At 41.4% G+C, this 24,144-nt stretch overlaps 3 protein-coding genes across 10 annotated transcripts in view; 2 read left to right on the top strand and 1 right to left on the bottom strand.

Moving 5' to 3' along the window:
- dlg3 (discs, large homolog 3 (Drosophila)) overlaps window positions 1-13,483 on the top strand; it is a 74,484-nt gene extending 61,001 nt beyond the window's left edge. For 4 of the 6 annotated variants that reach the window (XM_069532184.1, XM_069532182.1, XM_069532185.1 and 1 more), the window contains 11 exons: window positions 3,467-3,581; window positions 5,743-5,919; window positions 6,009-6,084; window positions 6,677-6,776; window positions 8,290-8,331; window positions 8,890-8,940; window positions 9,040-9,141; window positions 9,235-9,407; window positions 9,589-9,701; window positions 9,784-9,875; window positions 10,303-13,483. In XM_069532184.1, coding sequence (XP_069388285.1) covers window positions 3,467-3,581; window positions 5,743-5,919; window positions 6,009-6,084; window positions 6,677-6,776; window positions 8,290-8,331; window positions 8,890-8,940; window positions 9,040-9,141; window positions 9,235-9,407; window positions 9,589-9,701; window positions 9,784-9,875; window positions 10,303-10,409 — 1,148 coding nt within the window. In that variant the 3' untranslated portion in view covers window positions 10,410-13,483. Of the gene's footprint in view, window positions 1-3,466; window positions 3,582-5,742; window positions 5,920-6,008; window positions 6,085-6,673; window positions 6,777-7,457; window positions 7,504-8,289; window positions 8,332-8,889; window positions 8,941-9,039; window positions 9,142-9,234; window positions 9,408-9,588; window positions 9,702-9,783; window positions 9,876-10,302 lie in introns of all 6 variants that reach the window. The other 2 variants (XM_069532183.1, XM_020079961.2) reach the window with 2 other exon arrangements.
- Window positions 6,055-23,796, bottom strand: tex11 (testis expressed 11). Of its 3 annotated transcripts, XM_069532180.1 has the most exons (30): window positions 23,641-23,796; window positions 22,318-22,430; window positions 21,939-22,023; window positions 21,701-21,780; window positions 21,535-21,615; window positions 21,323-21,442; window positions 21,016-21,096; window positions 20,807-20,892; window positions 20,670-20,727; window positions 20,495-20,590; window positions 20,298-20,379; window positions 19,443-19,521; window positions 19,173-19,324; window positions 18,980-19,065; window positions 18,448-18,585; window positions 18,181-18,283; window positions 17,961-18,085; window positions 17,646-17,731; window positions 16,968-17,021; window positions 16,823-16,872; window positions 16,637-16,714; window positions 16,427-16,497; window positions 15,840-15,953; window positions 15,550-15,622; window positions 15,204-15,353; window positions 15,003-15,111; window positions 14,758-14,878; window positions 14,014-14,181; window positions 13,814-13,896; window positions 6,055-6,210 (listed from the first exon to the last, which is right to left on the bottom strand). In XM_069532180.1, exons 1-29 carry the CDS (start codon window positions 23,666-23,668, stop codon window positions 13,828-13,830), a joined length of 2,736 nt encoding a protein of 911 aa, XP_069388281.1. In that variant the 5' UTR covers window positions 23,669-23,796; the 3' UTR covers window positions 6,055-6,210; window positions 13,814-13,827. The 3 variants fall into 3 exon arrangements, with proteins under 3 accessions (XP_069388281.1, XP_019935561.1, XP_069388282.1); XM_020080002.2 differs by lacking the exon at window positions 6,055-6,210 and having other exon boundaries at window positions 13,756-13,896; XM_069532181.1 differs by lacking the exons at window positions 6,055-6,210; window positions 19,443-19,521; window positions 20,298-20,379; window positions 20,495-20,590 and having other exon boundaries at window positions 13,756-13,896; window positions 19,173-19,221.
- kdrl (kinase insert domain receptor like) overlaps window positions 23,156-24,144 on the top strand; it is a 46,160-nt gene continuing 45,171 nt past the window's right edge. The window contains exon 1 of the mRNA XM_020079878.2: window positions 23,156-23,309. The gene's annotated coding sequence lies outside the window, so the exon portion shown is untranslated. The remainder of the gene's footprint in view (window positions 23,310-24,144) is intronic.

The following is a 24,144-nucleotide window of genomic DNA, read 5'->3' as shown; positions in this document are numbered from 1 at the left end:
AAGTAAAATACAATTGTAATCTTGCTTTATTGGATATTGATAATTGTGATCTCTCACTAGTGTGCTTCTTAATAGGCATATTTAAGAATAATTGATGTTGATTTGATCACTGTAAAGAGCTGCGCTGGTCAACAATGTTTTCATCAATATTGCACACGTCTCATTCTCAACCAGGTAGATATGGTTAAACCCTTTAATAAAACCAGACACACTGTTTCATTGGATGATAGAAGTAGCCCAGCCTTTTCTGACTTTAGAGAAGCTGTAGGCTACAGCTTTATGTCCTTGAGACAAAGTGAAGCGTAAAGATTTGAGTCCCCTGCAAGATATGTGTCGTATCCAATATGAATGGTGAGATCTGCAGAATTATGTTTTACTTTTTCGGTTTTGTTTGGCCATTTTTTCAAGAATGAGTGGGAGCAGCATTTTTGAGTGATGACATTCATGATTTATTTGTCTCGTTTTAATTTTAGGGACTCAGAAAATGTACAGGTGTTAATTTCTGACTATAATACCCACTGCAAAAATAGAAAAAAGATTCATAGAAGTAAAACCATGGTATTTGTACCTCAGATTCTCAGAAATGTTTATTGTGAGGCTTTGTGTGTCATTGTTTGATAACTGACAGCGGAGAGGTAACAGCAAATAAAGGAAGAGAGAGATGGGAAATAAAAAGCCACATGTAGATCAGAGATATTTTGGTTCCTTGTCAGCACCTCAACCCCTTAGGCCTCAAGGGTGCCCTACTTTCAAATCCTGAAACCATTGATTGTTCACTGATCATGAACTTACCAGGAATCAGTTAAGGGCAATTTAAATTGAAATGCTACCTGTGGGTGAGTTCAGGACTAAATGGCATTGCTTTGGTTGTGACTTGATATGAATTTCCTGTGTTACATTTGACATCTGGTTGGTGAAAGCCGAGTATTGTTTCTTTTTGGTGAAACAGGTTTAAACTTCCTTAACTGTGGCCTATCTGACTAGAATACAGGACACAAAGCACATATACTGCAGATAGGTCAGTGTTTGTGAGTGGTTATACTGTGTTTTCCTGTTAGGTTACAGAACTTGCCGTATACTAAGGGATGGACGATCTGGCAAATTTATATTGTGATTGATTTTAGACATCCATGATCTACTTTTCAAGTGAATCAAGGAGCTTATGACATTTACACTTGGTGTATGACACGGATCCCAGCTACATTCTCAAACCAATAGAAAGATTTACCTACTGATGGCTATGCTGATAACATGTCTCTCTTATGGGGTCTCTTTCAAGCATGACATTTGAAAAATAACACCTCTGTAGGTGCAAATTACCATATTGATGGTGAGCTCTTAGATTAACAGTGAAATACAGCTCCACTAATTTCAGACAAGGTTTTGTTGGTCAAAGTGCACTGAGTTTAAGATAGAAATGTGCCAACAATGCACCCGACTATACCTGTAAGACCAACACACCCATGGGTTCTCATTCCAAAATGACAACTGTGTCAATCTTTAACTAGCAAAGATGCATGTGTTGTGCTTGGTTGTAAAATAGAGCTCATTGTGTTTTTAAATGTGGAAGTAGACTAAAATAATAGACTGCTTTTACTAGTGAAAGATTGTGGATAATAATTGTTAATAAAGATCGTTTTTTATTTTTTTTGGAAGATAGCCTACTGCTTGTACACATAGGTTATTGTAATGCACACTTTCTTGTATTCTGATGCCATCATTATTAAGGTGTGGCAGCAATTTGGGTTTTGTCTTGTGATCCCCACTCCATTCACAACAGTCTTAAAGCTCGTTGTCGTGCCTTTCCTGCTCCTCTTGAATGTCTACAGTATATAAATGACTCGTTTGGATGTTAGGAATGTGAACAAGCAAAGCATTTAGCTGTACCTGTGCTACTCAAACCATTGTCTCACAGGCACTGCTCTCAGCCAGTCTGTCAGGTTGGTGGTATTGCGAAGCAAGGCACTAAGATTACTCTCTCTGTTTAGCATCTCATTGTCTTGTCCCTCGGCCCCTCCCCTCTAAAGTGGCCTCTTCTTTTGCTCCATTCTCTTGTCCCTTCTGTAACTGAGAGCCAAGTGGTCTAGTCTGAATGGTTGTTTCCGCAACCGCTGTCACCGGTCCAGGGCTTCTAGTGCGTTGCTCTTGGTAGCAGGCAGTCAGGCGGTGTCTGGTTACCTCACCTAGCAGCGTCACTCTGTTGTATTGTTAACCCTTTGAGCTGAGCAAAGGGTGCAGAGCCGTCACTAGGCCTGCGGCAGGATCTGTTTTTGCTTTGAATCCCCATTAGGTTTTGGCCGGCAGCAGAGCAAGGGTTAAGAGTTCAGCAACTTGAAGCTTGTTTTTACACCTGCCCAGAATTTTCCTGGAGATTGGATTAACTTGGATGAGACCTCTTCGTAGTCATGGGTGTTTTCTGAGGCTACTTGTAGACCTGTTTGACACAATCTGGACTTTGATCGCTTGTTCACGTTACATGAAGTGTAACCAGCTAGGGATGATTACACTGTAAGGTAGGAGTCAACCCCTACAGGCACGGCAGGGAGGGAGATAAATGGAAAAATGTGCATGATAATCTCTGTTTCATTTTCTTTGAATGGAGCATAGAAATGTTTTGTTATTTGAATTATAGTGAACATAATTGAATGCTGTTGGTGAAGCAATGCTAGCTTTTTGTATACATCTAACAATGCTACAGCTCGGAGATATAAACACTTATTAATTCTCCATTCCCTTACCTTTTTTACAACACTTTATACTGTTAAATAGTCAAAATGTTTAGATATATGACAAAATGAGTTCCTCACAGTGCAGCCTTTTTTGCGCCTCCTTTGTGTAGTCACATGAGCGACCTAGCCTACTTGTTTTTCTAGCTGCATCTGCCCTTCTGTTTATCTAGCCGTGTGCTGTGTGGTGCGGTGGCCTAGCTTGTTCCCTTGGCCTGGGCACAAAGCACACAGGGCACAGCAGGCTAATGAGAGCATTCTTAATGAGGACGTCCAGGTATATTCAAACATCATCCCTGTGCTGCTGAGCGGCAAACTGGATTTACACACTTACAATGGTCATGTATTCGGAATTGTTGGAGCTCTTTCCTTCTTATTAACCACACCGAAGAGCCTATGTGAACCTAATTAATCTGTTTAATTAATTACCTGACATGAGACATTACTTGATGTGTAAGGCAGATCTGTGATAAACCATCTGTTCCTGAGGTCATTAATCAGCCCTAGGATTCACTGAACCTTTCCTCTGTTCACTCTAACTTACTGCAGCACAGTCTACGACACAGATTGCCAACAGTTTTCCAGAGAAATAAGAGAAGAGCTTGATACACCTTCTGGTGTATCAATCTGAAAGCCTGAAGGGATGGTGTATTCTGTATAATCTGTATTCTCCTATTCTAAGGACCTATTTTTGGTGGTGCCATGGATTAAGCTTGTTTGGATTGTTTCATACTTTGCAGAATATAGTCGCTTTGAGTCCAAGATCCACGACCTGAGGGAGCAGATGATGAACAGCAGCATGAGCTCAGGATCAGGCTCCCTGCGCACCAGTGAGAAACGCTCTCTCTATGTCAGGTAAAGCTGGAGCACTCACACACAATCAGACACAGACACAATTAAAGATGTTCCAATATAAATTTTCACTTCCCAATACCAGTTCCGATAACTGGATTTAACATGTCGACAAATACCAAGCATGGCCGTTTCACTTGTAGGACTTTCCAGTGTGAAATATTACCAAATTGCTGACATATTAGCTAGCTCTGGCTAATGCAACACTACTGGAAATAATTTTTTGCCACTCTAAAATTTGTACTTGCTGGCAGCAAAGAAGTGACTTCCAGGAAAAGAAAATTGCAGTTTTACCTGTGTGAAACTACTCACAAGATATGGTATCGGATTTATACGTAGATTTGTGTACTCGCCGATGCCCGACTGATTTTCAGCAGTATCGGAGGCATCTCCATTTGCTGGTATTGGAACATCTCTAGACACAACCATACTTGAGCTCTCTACATCAAGTTCTAAGGTCTATAGTTAAAAGAAACACTCTACCTGCCAGTGTGGGTAAATAAAGCCTGGTAGCAGATGTTGTCAAAAGTTTTCCCTGCATAGATTTTACAATAATGACAACGTAAATTGTAACAACGTAACGTGTGTTGTAACTCCATAGTCCACAAGTACCTCCACATGTTTCTATTCAAGCAATAATGCGCTTCACTTGAGTCTAATAGCGACATCATTAGATTAATTTGGCCTTAGTTCAGTAACAATGGACCTTACTCTGATAAATCAAAAGAATAAAGGTGTTATCTCATTAGGAACATACTATAGTCAGAGGAGAGTTAACCAGTCTGACTCATGCCTCTCTTATAGACTGGCCCCTATGAGGCATGTAAAGCCCGACTTGCTCCTGTGTGGGCGACTAAGCCTGTAGTTATGTTGGGAAAGCTGTCTAGTTAGCCGGCTGATGCAGGAGCCGCCATGTTCTCCCAGCCCAGCCTCAGGAATGTGGAGGCGTTAAACCTCTAAGGTGCACAAAAAAAACCTGTCACATGTGCTCAATCTCTCTGAAACACCCAAGCATGTCAAGGTGCAATAACACAGTTATTGTTTCCAGTTTGATTGTAACTCTTCAGTCTATGTTGAAACTGCTCTCACGTCCTTGTAAAGAACACTAACAAGTAAGATTCCACCTGATTGTGTCATGGCAGTTTTGTTTACTTATTGCCACGTGCAGTTTCTTCCAGTTGGCAGGAAATCATTTAATTTTGCCATTCAGTCCACTAACCCGTGTATATGGCCTGAAGATATAGGCTTGTAGGTCAAGGAAAACTTAAGTCAGTAAAGCAGGTATGAATATCTGCAGCAGTGGCTGTTGGTTTTCCTGTCTGACAAGAGTGACGCTCCCAGACAAACAATAAACACTGACTGTGTGTAGTGGAAACTATGTGGCATAAGCAGGTGGAAATGTCAAGAGGAAACATAATGTAAATGACATGCTTTGATATACTGGTTCTCTACATATGACACGATTCTCCACCATATCTTTTTATAGTTAAATATACACTAGTAATTTTAATAAGAATGTTGTTATCTAGCCAGTAAAATACAGTAAGTGACTTGTCTGAATGTGTCACAAGTTACTATTTTTTCTCTCCAATGTCCTCTTACACATTTGTAAAATGCAATCACATCCTGCATGGAAACTGAAATGTTAATAAAAACAGCCCAACTGAATAATTAGAGGTCGGTGCTAACATTGGGGAGGAAAAAGAGTCCAAGATAGATATTTTGGCTGAATGATTCCTCATTCCTCCATCAAACCCTAAACAAACAGATGTAATTGTTAATAACTTATAAATAAAAAAGGAAACACTAATACAACCTCATCTGTAGAACTTTAATTAAAAAAAAAAGAAATGATTCATGTAAAATGTGACAATGAGAAACATACTGTTAATGCACATCTTTATTCTGTAAAATATGTTTTCATACCAGCAAGCATAAACACCAGCATTGATTTTTCTGTTACAGTCTCATATTGATAAAACCAATATACATTTCTGGCTCTAATAGGAAATGGTAACAAGCACCAATGTGGTAATGTAATGAGTAATAATGTGACAAAATGTAGGGTGGACACAGAGTAATTAGATCTTAGTGCTTCTTAGGTCTCTACACATAAATTCATGATAAAAAGAGAAGAGTGTAACCAAAGCTTTTGTTTTTGTAGAGCTTTGTTTGACTACGACCGAACGAGGGACAGCTGCCTGCCCAGCCAAGGCCTGAGCTTCTCTTATGGGGATATCCTCCATGTCATAAATGCTTCTGATGATGAGTGGTGGCAGGCAAGACTGGTCACACCCCATGGAGAGAGTGAGCAGATTGGGGTCATTCCAAGCAAGAAAAGGTACAGTCGCTCTCCATTTGCAGACAAAACTAATATGATTACACTCATTCATGCCCAGCCTAAATCTGTTTCCCTTTTTTCACCTCCAGAGTGGAGAAGAAAGAGCGGGCCAGGTTAAAAACAGTCAAGTTCCACGCCAGGACAGGCATGATTGAGTCTAACAGGGTAAGTGTAGAGGGCCAGCTGCTCCCTGCCCTGGTGCCAGAGAGGCTGTCTTCAGAACTGCTGCTGGGCTCCCAGGGAGATGGCCTACTTCCCCCTGAGTGTGGGAAAGGGACCAGCACCTGCTCGCTGAAGCGAGCACAAAAAGCACTCATATTACTGTATAGATTACACAGGAGCTCTGTGGAGATGAGAGGTCTCTGTAACCTCCACAGCTTGTGCACTCAATGATATTAAAAAATGTGCACTAACAAAATGTCAGCACGTTTATCAGCGGCTGATCTGCCAGACTTAATTTGGAGAAGTTTAAATCAGCTCTAATTATCTATCTGTATTATGCAAGGAGATTTAATTTATATAAAAAGGTATGTCTTTAAGCTGGTAAATGGAGGCCTGTTTGCTTCACAGTGATATGCCATCCATTTTCATGCATTACCTGCTTCTCATTTTCATTATTTGATGTGTATTGTTTGTTTGCATTTCATTAGTTTTTTTTATTTTGCATGTGTGTCGAGTTCCTTCATTGAAACCCATTCTGTTTTTGTTTTCACCCTCTCATTGCCCCCCCTTCCCCCCTTCTCACCCACACAAGCAGCCAGTCAAAGTAAAGCGCAAAAAAAGCTTCAACCTCTCACGCAAGTTCCCGTTTTACAAGAGCAAGGAGAATATTGTGCAGGAGTTGGTGGAGTCTGAACGTGAGTACCAGCTGTGTGATTGAGGGGGGTGGTGGTGTTGTTTTTCGTCCTTTCCACCTTCATGCTTCAGTTCTGTCTCTCAACTTCCATCTTTCCGCTCACCTCCAGGGATGGTGTGTGTGAGATGGCACCACTCTCATCCCTTACTCACTGTCCCAGAGAGATGCTCCACATGCAGAGCCGTCATCAAGCGGGAGATGTGGGCTTCTCTCTGGTGTGTCTGTGCATCTGTCTATGGGCTCCAGAGGAGTGTTTCGCTGTGTGTGCTGCCAGCTGTGCATGTGTGTGTGTGTGTGCGCGCATGCACACAAGTTCTTGGCCGTATTAACATACAGGCCTTCTAACACTGTGATGCTACTCCTTGTATTAGTCGTGATCAATCCTCCAGTCAGTCACTGACCCACAACAAGAAGAATCTCATTAACTGGACTGAAGCTTTAACATTTAACAGGTCAAAATCCCATTTTAATGGGATTGGGCTTGTGTAATTGAAAGGCCGTGGCTTACTATGAACAAAGTGGGGCTCAGGCTTAATGAGTACAGCATAGCACCATGTGTCAGTGGGCCTGGCGAGCACCACACAGCACTCCTCTCCCTCTCTGCCCCAACTCTCACTAACCTCTTCTTCTTCCTGTCTGCTCTCTTCTCTTGGTTTCTGCTCTCACCTGTCGGGACACCTAGGACTTCCCAGGGTTAAGCGATGACTTTTATGGATCAAAGAGTTTGAGTAAGTGTGTGGTTGTACTGTGTCAAGCAGCTGTCCCCCAAAAATGCTTTGTCACTGCAGACCCAGCTGGGAATGCCAAACCACACACATTTAGAATGACACACACACACACACAGACCTATGTGCGTGCACACACACCACGCACACGCCTACCCAGATTCACAGGACATATAAAATATGCATTCCCACGGGAGGGTGAGTGAGCGCTACACTTATTCTCATTGTCCCATGGGGTCTTTATAATAAATGTTTAGCACAGTTTTGTCAGATAAGGTCACAAGGAGCTGGGATGTATTTGTCACCAGAGCAGAGTGTTGCTTTGCCTGGTTGGAAACACTTTTCCCTCCACTTCCCCAGAGTCATCCAGCTCCTCCCTCCCTACCTCCCTCCCATGGAAAGTGTAGCGCTTGTATATCTTCTTTGTATTTTCCCTGATATGAGAACTGTTGCCACAGGCACAGATCTAGCAATAGGAAACACTGGTAAGGGAGTTGTGGGTCATTTGGGATGCTGTCACAGGAAACACTTAATTTCCTATTGCTTGCACCTTAAACCACTTCCCCAATATTGCGAGAGCATGGCTACTGTACCAGACAAGACTTCTGCTTTCTTTATTCCCTTTTTCTTTAATGGCCTGGATTCAGAAACAAACTGCTTTTTTTCCCTGTTGGCTGTTGAGGAAGGTGAAAATAACTTTCACCCTTTAAGAAGATGATTTATTTGTATTCTACTGTAGTTCATTTTTTATTGAGATAATGTGCAACTTGCTCTCTTGTGCTTTTGCAGAATGCCTGACATCCAACACAAGTGACAGTGAAAGCAGTTCTAGTGAGTTGCCTTCATTTCTCTCTCTTAGTCCTTAGGGTTTGTTTTACACTGCTCACATAGATGTAGAACATTGTGGATGGTCAATACACATGTGAAATGACATGTTACTTAGTATTAGAGCCAGACTGATATGGATGTTTGGGGTCAGTGACAATACTGATAATGGGCAGTAAAATATTCCTGACACAGATATATTTGCCTATTATTAATTCGGATACAAAAATTGGCAGTGATTCCTAAGATATATAGAGAATAAAATTGGGCCATGGATTGATCCAGATGTGAACGGTCTCTGACCACACTGGTGGTTCCTGCCCACATTTCCAGTTGTGAATTAGAATATTGGTGATTCTGCTGCGCTGAGATCTAAAAGAACTAAAATGGAGGATTTGCCTCCAGCCAGCAGAAGGTCGTCGCAGACTTTAAGGAGGGCAGTTTCCATATGGCATAAATCAGTCAGGCTCGACAGAGTATTCCCCTTAATGTTATCATCATTTTAATATATTTTCTGTATGTTCTGTATATGTGATGTAAAATCTGATGATTTTGTTTTTTCAGAGGGACAAGAGGACACAATTCTCTCCTATGAGCCAGTCATTCGACAGGAAAGTGAGTAACTCGCTTCTACACATTTTATCAAGAAGCAGAAAGAGTATGGATTGTTAGTTTCACGTTGATCTTCATTTGCTTTCTCCGTCTCTAACACAGTCCACTACACAAGGCCTGTGATCATTTTGGGCCCAATGAAGGACAGAATAAATGATGACCTCATCTCCGAGTTTCCCCACAAGTTTGGCTCCTGTGTACCCCGTAAGTACACGACACAGAGCAGCTCTGCTGGAGCTCTAAAACACTCCACCCGGCTGTTGCAAAAAAATAAACATGTTTCATTCACCTCCGCAGATACGACTCGTCCAAGGCGAGAGAATGAGATGGACGGCCAGGACTACCACTTTGTGGCCTCGCGAGAGCAAATGGAGAAAGACATTCAGGATAATAAATTTATCGAGGCCGGCCAGTTCAACGAGAACCTCTATGGGACGAGCATCTTGTCCGTCAGAACTGTGGCGGAGAGGGTAGGCACAGGCCGACACTTGTGTTTGTCTCTTGTGTTGAGTTACTAGATTAGGTTGCTGTATTTGGGGTCTAACCGGAGGCTTGTCAAGGTGCCTGATAAACAAAAAAGAAAATGTATGTTCTATCACGAAATTATTCAAAAGTCTAATTTGTTTCCACCAAACATTCTCTGCCTACCAGCAAGGGAAACACTGCATTTTGGACGTGTCTGGAAACGCCATAAAACGACTGCAGCAAGCACAACTTTATCCGATCGCCATCTTTATCAAACCAAAATCCATTGAAGCCCTAATGTAAGTTTGATACACTCTGTGATCAAGATATCGGGTATTCCAAATGTGTCTATAATAATTATATTAAACTTGTGTTTTTCAGGGAAATGAATAAGCGGCAGACATATGAGCAGGCCAATAAAGTCTTCGACAAGGCAGTCAAGCTGGAGCAGGACTTTGGAGAGTTTTTCACAGGTTAGTGTCACAACGATTTAACTTTCTGATGTTGAGTTTGCAGGTAAAACAATGAATCGATGATGAAAAAGCTGCAGATTACTTTTCTCTGGATCAGTTTAACTGACAAATCTTTTTAATTTCTGTATTGGGGCAGATATAAAACATAACTATTTCAATTAATTGGAAAAGAGTTAGTCATCTTTATAGTTAGTGTTATCCCATATCGTCATTATTTATTGACATGTAAGGGATGCGAATGCATTTAAATTTCTTTTATACCGCCAGTGATGAAAAACGTAGATACTAAATATAAATTGATAAAGACACAGACCATCAAGTACTTTGCTTTTTTACCCATAATGAATAATTTCATATTGATTATCAATATTGTTGCCGATGAATTTTCAGTCTGATGCTACATTACCCTCTGTGTTTGTGTGTCCAGCTATTGTACAGGGTGACTCACTAGAGGAGATCTACAACAAAATCAAGCTCATCATCGAGGAGCAGTCCGGTCCCTACATCTGGATCCCCTCCTCAGAGAAGCTCTGAGCTCCCTGCCCACCCTCCTCTGCGTCGGTGCAGAGCCTCCCCCTCTTGCCTCCCAGAGACCCCACCCGTGCCCAAATAGGCCCCCCTTCCCTGTCCTCACCTCCTTTTTGCAGATATGTTTCATATCAAGTTTTAGTGTCATCATTATGTTACTCTCTAAATGAAAAAGAAGTCTTATCACCATTACTGTGACTGTGCACACCCCTGCATGAGTTTCTCAACAAATCCATTCAAGACTGGAAATGCCATTCCAAAGGAATTTGTCTAGCGAAAACAAAAGGGAAAAGGAATAATTCCTTTTGTGGACTGGGACTGACTGAAGATCAGAATGTTTTACAGAAATCTGGAGCGAGGAGTTGGGATTCGAAGAAGTTGCAGGGGAAAAGAGACAAATCATACCAAGTTGGAACACTTTGTAAATGTTCATCAAAATCACATTTAAAAAGACGCGAAAGATGAGAAGTTGAAGACCAATTAAGTTTGTTTTGAGTTTTTTTTCTTTTTCTAAACTGGATCAAATTTAGCCCTGCTGATGGTACTGTTCAAGGAGGCATCTCTCGTTTATAATGACTGAGGAAATTACAGTGGAAGAGCCTACAAACTGGTGATCTATTTATCACAAACCAGCTTGCTGTTTGGTCGTCTGCCATTTGTCTGTGCTGCAGCTGATAGACATCTCCGGAGGCAGATCAAGAGGAAAAATGTGTTGTGGATCTCTACATTTATATTCTGAAATCACAAGATAAATGACAAAATCTTACTGAGATTTTACTACATATTAAAAACTACACATTTTACACTTCACTAGAATTGTCAATTTGGAGGGCTGTTAGATTTCTTTTTTCTTTCTTTGTGGGATTTTTTGCTTGTGGTTTTTAGCTGCTCTGTGTAAAGGATGGGGGTAGAGAAGTGTAACTGGGCTCTCTGCAAAACACCAAACTGCCTTACATCAAATACAAATTCTGTTTTGTGACTACCTGTCTGTCTGTGAGGGAGGCTGCACATTATTGACAAGGAAAAGAGAGGAGACCTTCTCGTCTTTCCTGACTTATTTTGTGTCCTCCAACTGCCAGGAGGCCTGACTTGAGTGCAATAGATAAAACGAAGTCTCACCTCTGTGGGCGCCTTTTCCTCCCCTGTATTTCCACCTTTTTGCTGTGTAATTAAATAAGAAATTTGGCCATTTGATTACAGTTTGGACAGCCAGAGCCTCCTAGCTCACGTTGAGCAGCAGACCACCCTATTACACTCTCTGCCTTCCAAGATGATTCTCTTCTGATTGAATGGTCACATGGTACTGTCCTATCTGCCGCCATGATGGTGGCCTTAAAACGGGTAGAACAAGACAATAATTGTATTGGATGTCCTAACAATTAAAGAGTCAATATAACCTGTTCTGGATCGTCCCCATGTCCCCCTGTCATCAACAACACTAAAGTTGGGTTGGATTAAACCTACGTGCTTTGTGTATCTATAAACATATGAATTCTTCATGAATCTGTTGTTGGCAGGTGCTGAACCACTGTGTTGAGCTCTTAGTGCGTCTGGGGTGAGCTACACCGGCTCAGGAATCTTGACGTACAAATACCATGTCCCCTGCGAGTGAAGGCCACGTTTGGGGCGATGACACAGAAAGTTCATAGTACTCGAGGTACTGTCACTTGATTAAAGGCGTTTTCGACTGAACTGTGTCATTGGGTTGTGTTCCGCATCTTTTCAGCGCAGCCGGGAGCTCGTTCAAGGCTGTCGGCGTGGTAACTTTGAGTCGGCTGTATCACGTCATCCCCAGGATCAAAATGACTCCACTCACCCGCCATGCAGAGTTTGGCACTGTATGTTAATGTGTGCATGTGAGAGGGCAAAAACGAAGAAGGAATACCGTGGCCCCCTGATCTTGTGAACGTTCTCACTTTCCTTCCGCAGCTTTTTGAAGAGTGCACGCGGAGTTTCTTTTTTTTTCTTAAGAGAGCCAGACCCAACAAGAAGTGGTTACCTAGACCTCTGGGGTCCCCTGCTCTCTCCCACCCACAGAGCACCTGTACCTGCAGGCATTTTCTGAACAGGTGTGCCCACCTGCCAGGCACCACTGCTAAACCAGCTGTCATTACCTGTGTCAAAACCAGAGTTCAGGGAATAACCGAAGGGAACAGAGCCATTTATAAACTGCTTGCAGACTGTTTCAAAGGGTGTGGTAGCTGTACAATGTAAATAAGCCCCCAGCTTAGATCTCCCTCACCTGTGCTTCATGCATGTGTGAATAAAAACTGGGACAAACATGTTTTATAGACCACAAATGTCAGGTAAGTAAACTTTGAACTACTCTCGAGATTTAATTTCCATACAAATGTGCTGTATTGTTGGTATCTCTCTTCAAATGCCTATTGGAACACTTAACTAGTCAATTGGGAATTTGATTCCCTCAGATAGGGCCTGTCTACATGTGATTTCTTGTGGAACGTGTCTGGGTGTATAGATAAAACAAATATATTGTAAAATAATGAAAAAGAGATGCAGGCAAAAACCTACACAATACCACAGAAACCAGGAGCATTGATCAATACATCATTAGAAGTTTAGAATTGGTCCTCTCTGGTGTTAAGTTGAAATACAGCTGACTGTTAACAATGTGTGTGGTATTCATACCTCAGTCAGCCATGTCAAAGCCCAAAGAACTTGATTTCATTTTACTCTTTCCACTGAGGTTGTGCTATATAACAAGATGGAACCTGAATGCCTCTGTGTGTGTATAATTGACGAGGGTCTTTGTTCTGGTGAGAGAAATGATGACATATATGCTTTTATTTTTTGGGCGGGTGGGTCAGGGTTCTTGTTTGTACTTTTGGGTGATGTTTATGTTCTAGCACATCTGTGCAGTAAGTGCTTGCAAACATGAACCCTTTGATTGTACAGTAGTTTCCTTCCTGTCACTGCAGGTGGTACAGCCTATCAGGACACTTGACCTCATGGTCTTCCCTGTCCTAGTCATGAGGGAGCAGTCCTGCAAATTTTGTTTGGGTTTTATTTTGGGACTTGACAAGAGTTTATTTGTTTGAAAATAAAATATGTGACTCAGTTATGATTTTCGATGTGCTTGTTATTCCACTTGAACAGACTTTGTGGCCTTTTATATAAATATTTGAACTCAGTTTACAAAAGATTTTCATGAAATTTTTAACTTTACTCACGGAAGAGGAAGGGAACATGGTGATCAAACCAGAAATGTGTCTCAACCACTAGGCAACTAGAATGGCCTCAAACTACACAGGTTTAGAGCAAGAATTTTCTCAACTGGAATATGTGATGAACATTTTACCACAACATTAAAAATGTAAAGTTGCAACAAATGAGGGGAACTAAATAAATGAAATGTCCCTGTCAGTACAGGGCGTTAACACCAGACTGACCTGTCCCAGTTTGGTCATTCCTCTAAGGTGACATTCTTGGCTTTGTCCAACCTGTCCAGGATTTCACTGTAGAGACCAGACATCTGTGGACACACAAGAAATTGAAACTTAAAAAGGTCTTTGCTGCACTGACGGTGAATTCAAGCTCTTGTTATGCTTCACTGCTCCGGCCACCCCAGTCCCTTCCACCAGGCGTCTACCTGCATCTCGTAGCTCTCCTGCAGCGATCCTAGGTGGGAGACGAAGCTCATGGCGAGGCCGCACCACTTCTCTGCCTCGGGATACTGAGCCAGGCTGTACAATAGTATCCCCGTGTTCCAAGCCCGAGTCAGCAGCCACAGAGTCTCCATCTCTGGGAAGTTGTCGGGCTACAGAGGAGAGCAGGAAGATGCTCAAAAGGCCTTTTAAAAGAGGCCACCTGGGTGACTCCCCTGAGCCAAGTGCATGGAAGGAAATCTGTGTTTTCAGTGGGTGAAAGCCTGCGAGTAACATTATTAAATTTCATCTAATCATGTCCTACTGTATGTTAACCTTTGCTAATGCATAATGTTAATGTTTTTCACAACACTTTAATCTTGGGCTTTCACTTTGATCCAAAGAATTCCATCCGAGTATTAACTATGAAAGGGGAAATCTGCGCTGCTTCAGAAGCAGTGTAATGGCTCAATAATTTGATGCTTCTTTCAGAGCTGCAGCTCACCGGCAGTGTGATGATTTGTACAGCACATTAACATTCAAATTGGCAGGAAGGGGGTGGTGAATGGAAGCATCTGCTAATTGAAGTGCAGCTGAAAGCCCATTGATAAAAAAGAGACTTCTAGAACAGCAGGCAGGCATGGAGTGGAAGAGAGAGGGTTAATTATACACCAGGCAGCAGCAGCTCTGTTGGAGGGAACAGGAGGTGGGAGCCAAGGGATGGTGGTGTGTGATTGGCACTGACTTACTGTGGCTGCAATGATGGACAGGGCCTCCTCGTAATAGCCCCACACCTCCTCGAGCGCATGGGCCTCCACCTCTGACACGCCGCTCGGGAGGGACAGCTTGATCAGGCTGTGAACACACTTGCTAAGATGGTTGGACAAAAACAGTTGCACAATCAGAAATTATTTTATCCTAATCCTAATAATGTGGGTATGGTTTGAGAAAGAAATGTCATGGGTGTTTTCATGCGGAGAAGTGGAGGGTTTGCCTGCAGCGGGCCAGGTCAGCCTGTGGTTGTTTCTTGTGCAGAGAGAGAGCAACCCTCAAGGCCTTCTTACACAGCAGAGGGAAGTGGGCTGGAGGCTCCATGGCTAAAGCTACAAAAAAATGGCAAAATAAATCAATCAATAAATCAAAACAATTATATGTCTATTTCTTTAGCATGACCAAAAGCGTTGTTTTGTTTTACCTGCAATGTTCTCAAGAAGCTTGGTTTCAACATTTTCAAGCTCCAGGACGGACTCCAGTACTGTCTCAACCTTGGGGTCATTCAGCTTAGCGCGAGCTTCAAATTCAAACTGCAGCAGCAGTGTGTCTGTTGGGTCTGCTGAGAAGCTTCCTGTAAGTTCATGTTGAGAAGACATTTCAAAAGATCCATTTTCATTTTTGAAAAAAAAAACAAAAAAAACATTTGCTTCCTCATATGGTGACTCATCTGTAATTATTTCCTTTTTATTTAGAATAAAAATAGTATATATGTACAAATAAATAAACAGAAACATGGCAGTTTTGGATAATGCAGTGATTCAATGTACCTGATGCTTTCAGGGTTTTCCAGACGTCCCAACAGATCTGAATGCGCTCCAGAGCCTGAGTGAGCTCCTCACTCTGTCAACCAAACACACACACAGAAAAGGCATTCAGGACTCGACACTGCCATCTGGTGTTCAGTTCCTCTCCAAAGGATTATAATGAAACACCTACGCCAGCACCAGTAATGTGGTTAGTCACCTCTCCTCTCCACTATGCTTGGTACATTTCCATCCATGTGGATAGGGAGGGTGCTAAATGTGGGAGATGGGAGCAGAGAGAGTGGGTGGCACACCTGGTCAGAGTGAGGAGACTTCCTGCAGAGCTCCAGAGAGGCAGCAGCAGCCATTAGCAGACACGTCTTCTGGCCCAGGAGCAGTGTCCGATCAGGAGGGCACAACTGGGACAGCTGCAGGTTCATGTAAATGCACACACGTTTGACAAAGGAACCAGAGCATGATATAATAGCCTCATTTTAAAAACTGTCTCTCTATATTTTTTCTTTATTTAATGGCAATTTCATTGATTTGCCTTAAAACAAAAGATTCCATCCCAGTTTCTCTGAAACATCTGTTAACGAACCATCAGTAGAAACTTGAATGAACATGAATACATGTATTTAAATCAATTACATGCACCGAGGCCACCTCACAAAAATCCATGAGCAATTACAGGTACTCTTGTGAAGGTGGGGTCAAAAAGTCAGAGGACAGAGGGAACCGTCAGGATGGGATCCTTGTGAGTCACCGTGATTCTTTATCTTAAACTGACATGTTTAACTTTCTAATGAAACATTAAATCTCTGTTCAGGCGATATTGATCTGAACCCACATACTGTAGATATTGATTAATTCACCTGACAAAGCCAGAGAGGCTACTTGCCTGGTAAGAGAGCACAAAGAAATCCCTCATTCTGTCAGGGCTGCCCGTGCACTGCAGAGCCAAGTTCCAAGCTGTAACAGGGACATATACACATATACACAAATACACACACACACACACACACATACACATGATGAAGGTGTGCCAAGATTTCAAGTGATAGCATACCATGTCAGATTTAAGTGACAAGGACCAGGAACATCTTCATACCAATCTTCCTGAACCAGTTAGCTTCATCTGTGCGTTGTTCAACCGTCACATGAGTCTGGTGTGAAACTTTCTGCAGAGCTGCAGTGATGACCAAACAAAACATTCTGGGTTGTGATGCACAGCAGATACTGTAATTCAGACATTTGTTCAAAAAATGCAATTAACCCATGTTGTGTATATACTCACCCATTTTTAAATATGGCTGCAGAGCATCCAGCCCCACATTGCTACAGGGACTGAAGGTAGCAAGGTTAGTTTTTTTTATTTCACTGAAAGATGCATCAGTAATACTGTAACTGTAAATTATTAGCTACTTTCCCCCTCCACTCACCTCATCCCATCACTCGATTTTTCTACTGTGGAGAGCACAAGTCGAACCAGACACCTATAAAAAGATGAATGGAGAAACTGGTGTTGACCTCCTTTTTTAACCTACTAACTGTTTTACACAGAGACACACTTTCAGAGAAGCAAGGGAATATAGGTCAGTGGATCACAGGGGTGTATGGAAATCTAACACACTCATCTCTCAGCACATAAGCCTTCTACTAAATGTTGTCACTTCATGTGTGAAACTCCACCAGTGCTTTGTTTACTCTGAACACATGTACACTGAATGCATTGAAATATTATGTTAGGAAACTGAAATTCATGAGTCAATATCTCTGTCCTCAAAGATTTTTTGTATAATTATTAGAATGTAATGTTATGTTGAGTCAAGTCAAAAAACAATGAAAGTTGAACAAACACTTTCCCCGTTTATAAAAATACATAAAGCCCACTGATTTAACTCAATGTGGGTCCATGCCCTTGACATCCTTCACTTCTGGCTTCCTACACCTTAATCTATTGCTTTAAGATTACTTAATTTCTCAGAGAATGGATCTTTATTTAAAAAATCTGGCGTATTTATGATTTATATCTATGGGCCTTGGTGGAGGTACATCCTTTCTTTTGTTACTAAACTCTTCATTTGCATATTTGATATAATATTTCAGTTGTCACAGACCTGAGCGCAGTTAGAACCTGAGCTTCATCTTTGGAGTTTTCACACAAACTCTCCAGTGCCTTCATGGCAGTTTCCTGCTGTTCATTCTGTCTCGTGGGAACAAAGGCACAGGCGTCATATTCATCACAATCATACAATATACTAACAATAGAATTAGCACACATCCCACACATTTTCTATTAAAAGAAAAATATCTTTCTACTCCTTACCGTCGCAAACTGTTAACAACTGTGGTTGCTGCCCAACATGTTTGCTGATGGTGCTTAACCTCAAACAATTAGCAACTGGTGTACAGAACGGAGTAATAACTGTTACCTCCAAAGCAATCTGAGCAGCCAGACTGAGGAAGTTGCAAGCAGCATTTTCAGAAACCAGCAGTCTGTCCTCGTTGGCAACAGGACACTTGGACAGTCGTCCCATTGCATTCAGTGCCTCTACAGCTGGTGCAAATAAAAAGCCTCAACAACTGGACTGCAACATTGGGACCATGTATGCTTTTATTTGACATGAATCACAGAGGTAATGTTTTGCAGACCTTTCTTCACATTGTTCTCCAGCACTGCGATCTTGTAAACACTGAACTGAGTGAAAATGCTGTCAGGATCACACCTCTCTGCCTCTTTGATTGCGTCTTTGGCCTGAGGAAGACAACTTTTCATAAACATCTCGTGGCAGGAGCACTTGCCATCACGGCTGGTGACACAGACAAATCGCTACTTGTTGAATTCTGGAACACGTCACCTGACACAGCCACTGAACATCACTTATGTCTCTGACTTTGTTGTGACTCATGTGTCCTCACCTTTTCCACATGCTTTAGCTGCAGGAAGCAAGAAGCTCTGTTCCTCTGTAGTTTGGATAAGTTGGGCTCCGTTTGACCAGCCTTAAAGAAACTCAGGGAGTAGTTATACCACTGCAGGGCCTCAGAATAGTTCTTGGCCTGGACAGAAACATAAGCACTGAGTTATACTTCATTTGTGGAAATCAAATCTCTGTATTAAACACATCCTATTATATTCACAGTATGCAGCTTCAGTGCAGGAATCAGGGACTAACACTAGTTCTGAGGTCAGTACCTTGTTCAAAATCAGTGTAGGAGTATTTTCCTGACATGCATGTCTCTGTGTTTTTGGGAAACCATATCACCCACAGCAAACCCACACACAGAAAAAAGCATGCATATCCACAGAGATAGGTGGGCACACTGCAGCCCACCAGGGTTATTGCTATGAGGCAACATAGCTAATCACTGAACCACAATGGTGATAACTACACATATGTGTAGACACTATAATGTATCTAAATAACAAACCAGGCTTTGTTTGGCATTATACCTCAAAGTGTTCCGATGCTTTATCCCACAGTATGACATGAAGAGTGGTGAGGGCCTGTGGATTCAGCTGTTTTCCTGTATAGTGGCCTGTTTGGGAGGAAAGAATGGTTAACACTGAAACAGATCCACAGCTACAGTGCATTATTCTAAAATGCATCATGGCATTTTCAGACTTATCATATAAATGAAATTACCAGTGATGATATCTTCTATCTTCTGTTTACTCAACAGTTCCTTGCCTCTCTGCAACAGTAACTTAATGTTCAAGACGAGAGCAGTTCCCAGGTCAGGGGACGACTCAAAGCGCTGACACACTAGTTTCAAATACTCAAATGCCAGCACTTCTCTAAAAGAACAAAGCAGATATCCTTCAGAATTGGTTAATATGAGTCTGGACATGTGATTGTTATGCATTTCTACAAAAATCCAAGTGAGTGCCCAACCAGAGATGCAGAAGGTTTTACCTCTCTTCAGACATGAGCAGTTTCACTACGCTCAGACACACCTCAAGAGAAACCTCAGATTCCAGCATCTCATTCAGTCCTGGAAACATATTTACTTTGTATGATCTGCTTTCAAATGTGCACGTTTAACTTTGCTTAAAGCAATACTGTGTAACTTTTACTGAGCAACAGTGCCCTCTGCAGCCACGTGTTGTGATTAACTCTTTTGGGATTCAAAAAAATTATTATTACTATTGATCTACTGCGTAGCCCCACTCGCTGGTCCGAAACACAACTAAATGGTGAAAATTCCCCATGATCCCCAGCTTCCTGAATGAGAAGCGCTGCTGTTGTAACAAACACACCTGAGTTTAGAATGCTTCATATTTAAAAAGTTTTCTCGTTGAATATTGTAGTTAAAAGCTGGTGTTTCATGAGTTCTAAGTCTTTTTAACTGATCTACAATTCAGCATTACTCCTTAGCATACTATTGAACTTTCCGGGCCTGATTCTGGCAATTGAAGCTGCGACTATCATTCAGTAACACACATACAGGAGATCGTATCCGCTCACCAAAGTAACTTTGAACACAAACAGGCTACTATTCCAAGTTAGTGAACCACCAAACTAACTATGAAGCTGCTATTGTTAGATAAGACATTGCATAGTGCTGCTTTACGTATCCCATTGTCTCTCTTTAACACTTAAGAGGTCCTGCACAGGCAGACGCCTGGAGCAGCTGCAGCACCTGACCTGACTTGTACAAGCAGAGGGAGTAGTTACATCACCACAGAGAGGATTAATAGAACATATTGGTGAATACATAACTAGTATAGTTCTGTATAAATAATCCAATGAGTTCTGTTTATAACTAACCTCCTCTGATATGATCGTCTGAGGCCCTACATCTCAGGAGTATTCTGATCTTTAAGTACAGCCCAGAGGCGCTCACGTGTACCTGTCAAATTTCACAGAGCAATTAGATACACTGCAGCTGGGCCTCTTCTTTTGTAGGTGCTTGCTTCATCATGCATGTGTAATTTCAAGTGTGAAAATATTTTCTCATATTCCACCTTGTTGGCTAAGCTGACAGCATCGAGAGCCTTCTCCTGAAAGGTCTGACAGTCCCACTCAAAATAAACAGTGGCAAGGAGCCGTAACACTTTGGCCTATTGAGAAGAAAAATTGAAGACACCTATTTTTAATTGTACCCGTGGCATGAAATAAACTTTTATCGCATCATCTTACCTGAACTTTAGATCCAGGGGAATATTTCACATTCATTTTCCCAATATCATAGCTTTGGCTGAAAGAAAAACGGAAATTAGTCCAAAACGTTTCTGCTGTTTTTGCTGAGATTAATTCTCACAAATTATTATTCTTACCACAACCAAAAGGCACTGTCCTCAAACTTTCTCACATTGTAGGTGTCTATTCCAAAGTTGTAGCACATGAGGGAGAGGTACGTAGTCTAAATTGAGAAAATAAGTTTATATTTAACACACTCTCAATAACAATATGTATAAAAGGGATAAGAAAACAACATATACAGTATAGTAGCAGTGTTACAGTAATAACACAGGTTTTTTTGTACATCTTTTGGCAGCCTCAGCAACATGTCTTTGCAGCGTTGCATATAGACCACAGCCTCATGGTTATTCCCTTGACTTATGGCCTGTAAAGGAGAAGATGTGAATTCTCATTAGATGTCAGCAAACAATACACCGTTCCCTATTAGCAGAGAATAAGATTCTGCCCTCTCATTGTTTCACAGTTCACATTTTAACTGTCTCACACTTCACACTGCAAGTCTGTCGGAATAGCACTTTCTCAGATGCCAATTATCACACGAACAAATATTCACATTGAAGGTGTTGAACATCACATGCGGCACAGCTCACCGACTCTGCCTGGCATGAGAGGATTCCAAGCAGATCCTTTTCCACATCGCCCTTGGATGAAGTGATGTCAGCTGCTCCATCCCCTCTGGACGTCAGCTGGCTATAGAGGGTCTCCAGGCTCTAAGGATATTGTGTGTTGAGTAATGGTAAAGACATCACACTGACACAGATCTAAGCTCTCTCAGTTTAAGTGTTGATGTTTTTTTCTTCACCTTGACTGCAAGTTTTAAGAAGTGATCTGCCATCTGGGGATTTTTGCAGTCCAGCCACGTTCTCCCTGTCTTGCTGGCCATCTGTAAAGTTTGGACACTGACAAACTGACCCTGTCCTGCTGAATATCTGACCACTCACAGAGGGTGTACTCACAGTGTAGCTTACCAGAATCTGCTTGCGGATGATGCCCTCTGCTGGATTCTCAGGCTCACAGCAGTACAGCAGACTGCATGCAACATGGCGTACTGTGAAGATGGTGAGAACAGCTGAGTGTGCTGTGAGATGATCACGACAACCCCTGCTTATAATCGTGACAGTGTGTCAACATTTCATATACTATGTCTGAGTATTTTCCAAATGTTCTGCTCATCATTCAAATTATTTACTACAGCAAGAAGTGTACCTTTGGCCTTCTGATTTTTACTTATAGTGGTTCCCACATTCTTAGTGACTGCCCAGTTCCACAGGTGGATGGCACACTCCTCAAACTGCGTCATAAGAAAGATTAACAATTCTTATTTAACTTATTGGTCACATATCAGTCATATAATGGTATAATATATTAAAACATCATCTTTGATTGATGCAAAACGTGTTCATGTAAATGATGGTAAAACCAGAATGATGAATGACACTATGTTGCTTTTCAAGAGAGTAAAGTAGAAATATACTGTTAGCATTACATACTGTGCAGTAGATCCTGCTCTACAAGAGTAATAGCATAGCTTGTTGACCAGGACCGTGGGCTACAGAGACTCTCACACACACTTGTATCTATCTACCTGTGGATCTGGTATTTTGGTGGAATCCTCTAGGCCAGACACTTCAGAGAAAAGTTGCTCTATCAAGTCATCGTAACCTGTCTGCTGTTTGTGCAACAGGTTCTCTATGAGACCTGCGTATGAAGAAAAAAAAGACATCAAGACACGTTGACAGGGCATGAACGAGGTGACAGCAAAACACACCATCTACACTAGAGTTCAATGATGTCTGACATTAACACTTGTATACTCAAGCAACGAGAGGCATTATCCTACAGAGTGAATGAGCGATTATTAGGGTGACTTATTAAAAAAAGTAAGTAAACACATTTTCTTCTAAATGACAATCTCAGTGTATGTAACATCAGATGAACATAACTTGCTCCCAAATCCCAAAATATTAGTATACAACAAAGAGCGATCAACTCTTCAAAAAAATTAGGAGATAAAATTGTTTATAAAAAAGTAATTAAAATTGTCTCATCAGATCATTTAAACATTCTATTAGTTATTATGAGTTATGTACAACATTTATTACAACCTGAATATTCTGACTAGTAAAAGTGTCAAATGTCTTCTTAGCTCTTGTTGACTTTGGACTCTGAGATGGGGAGTTTGTGATCGTGTTGGACTCTTTTGATTATGGACTTTAGTTTGACTTTGACCTGTTTTTGAATTTGTGTTCATTCTGAGTTCTGTCTCCTGTTTTATTTTGAGGTTGTGGCTTGAGGCTCCTGTGTCTCTGGATTAACTTCCTTTGGTCAGCACCTGTTCCTCATGTGTCTCACCTGTGTTCAATCAACCGGCCTCCCTTGTCTATAGAAGTCTCTGTGCGTCTCCTTGTCAGATGTCATTGTCCTTCACCTGTCCCTCACAGTGTTTTGCTGTCTCGTTTCCTGTCTTCTTCATGTTCCTAGTGTTTTGTCTCAGTATGCTTTTTTCAGTTGAGCCTTTTTGCAATCTTTTTTGCTTCCAGTGTTTTTTCTGTATGTGAATTTTTGGACTTTGTTTCTGTAAGTACCTTTTGCCTTTAACTAAAGTTTTTGCAACTGAATTTTGCTTCTGCATTTTTTTGGGTCCACCTTCACATCCCAAACTCTGACACCTGCTGGATTCCAAAATAAAACACATCTACTTTTATTAACTTTGGACTAATGTAAGTGAGGGGCAAACAGCAGCCATCTCTGGTAGCCATAGAAACCTAGCTAGCTAATGATGACCTGGCTAAGTGTTGAGAAGTGTTAGCTAACTTTAGCACGCAACCATTTGTAGCCTAAAATGGCTGAAAATCAATACTTGGTGGTAAAAATAAAAGTAAAATAAATAGAGTGGAGGACTACTTACATTTCACGGTTGAAACAAACTTCTCCATATTATATTTCCCCGAGCAGGCGAGGGCGCGACGTCTCCACTTAAAGATCAACTGCGCCTCTACATTACTTTGTACTGTACTTAGTGATGCATTCCTATTCACCAGAAATTTATATTCTCGTTAATATGTCGCTTGTTTAAAGAGTTGTTTTATTGTTTTTCTCAGTTGAAAAACGTGCATCTTATGAAAGGAGATTCCATTATTGTTTAACAAATATGAGGCTACGATGTGTGTCATCCTGCAGGGAAAATAGAGACCTTTGCTATACAGGCACATTTTAAAAATACGTTACAAGGTTGTACATGTCTCAATGCACCTCTGCACCTTTGAACACGTTGTATTATTTCATTTTTAATAATCAGACACAAAACCCAAAGCATTCTGCCATCGTGTTTCACTTTTAAGCATTCTATTTAAGAATGAAATCTAATTCTTAACTTACTGCAGCATTGTTTTAAATATAACACCATTTTTAT

Source organism: Paralichthys olivaceus, chromosome 9 (genome assembly GCF_024713975.1).
Source record: "Paralichthys olivaceus isolate ysfri-2021 chromosome 9, ASM2471397v2, whole genome shotgun sequence".
Lineage (NCBI taxonomy): Eukaryota > Metazoa > Chordata > Actinopteri > Pleuronectiformes > Paralichthyidae > Paralichthys > Paralichthys olivaceus.
Note: the sequence above shows the minus strand (reverse complement) of the source record. Positions and strands in the feature narration are given on the sequence as shown.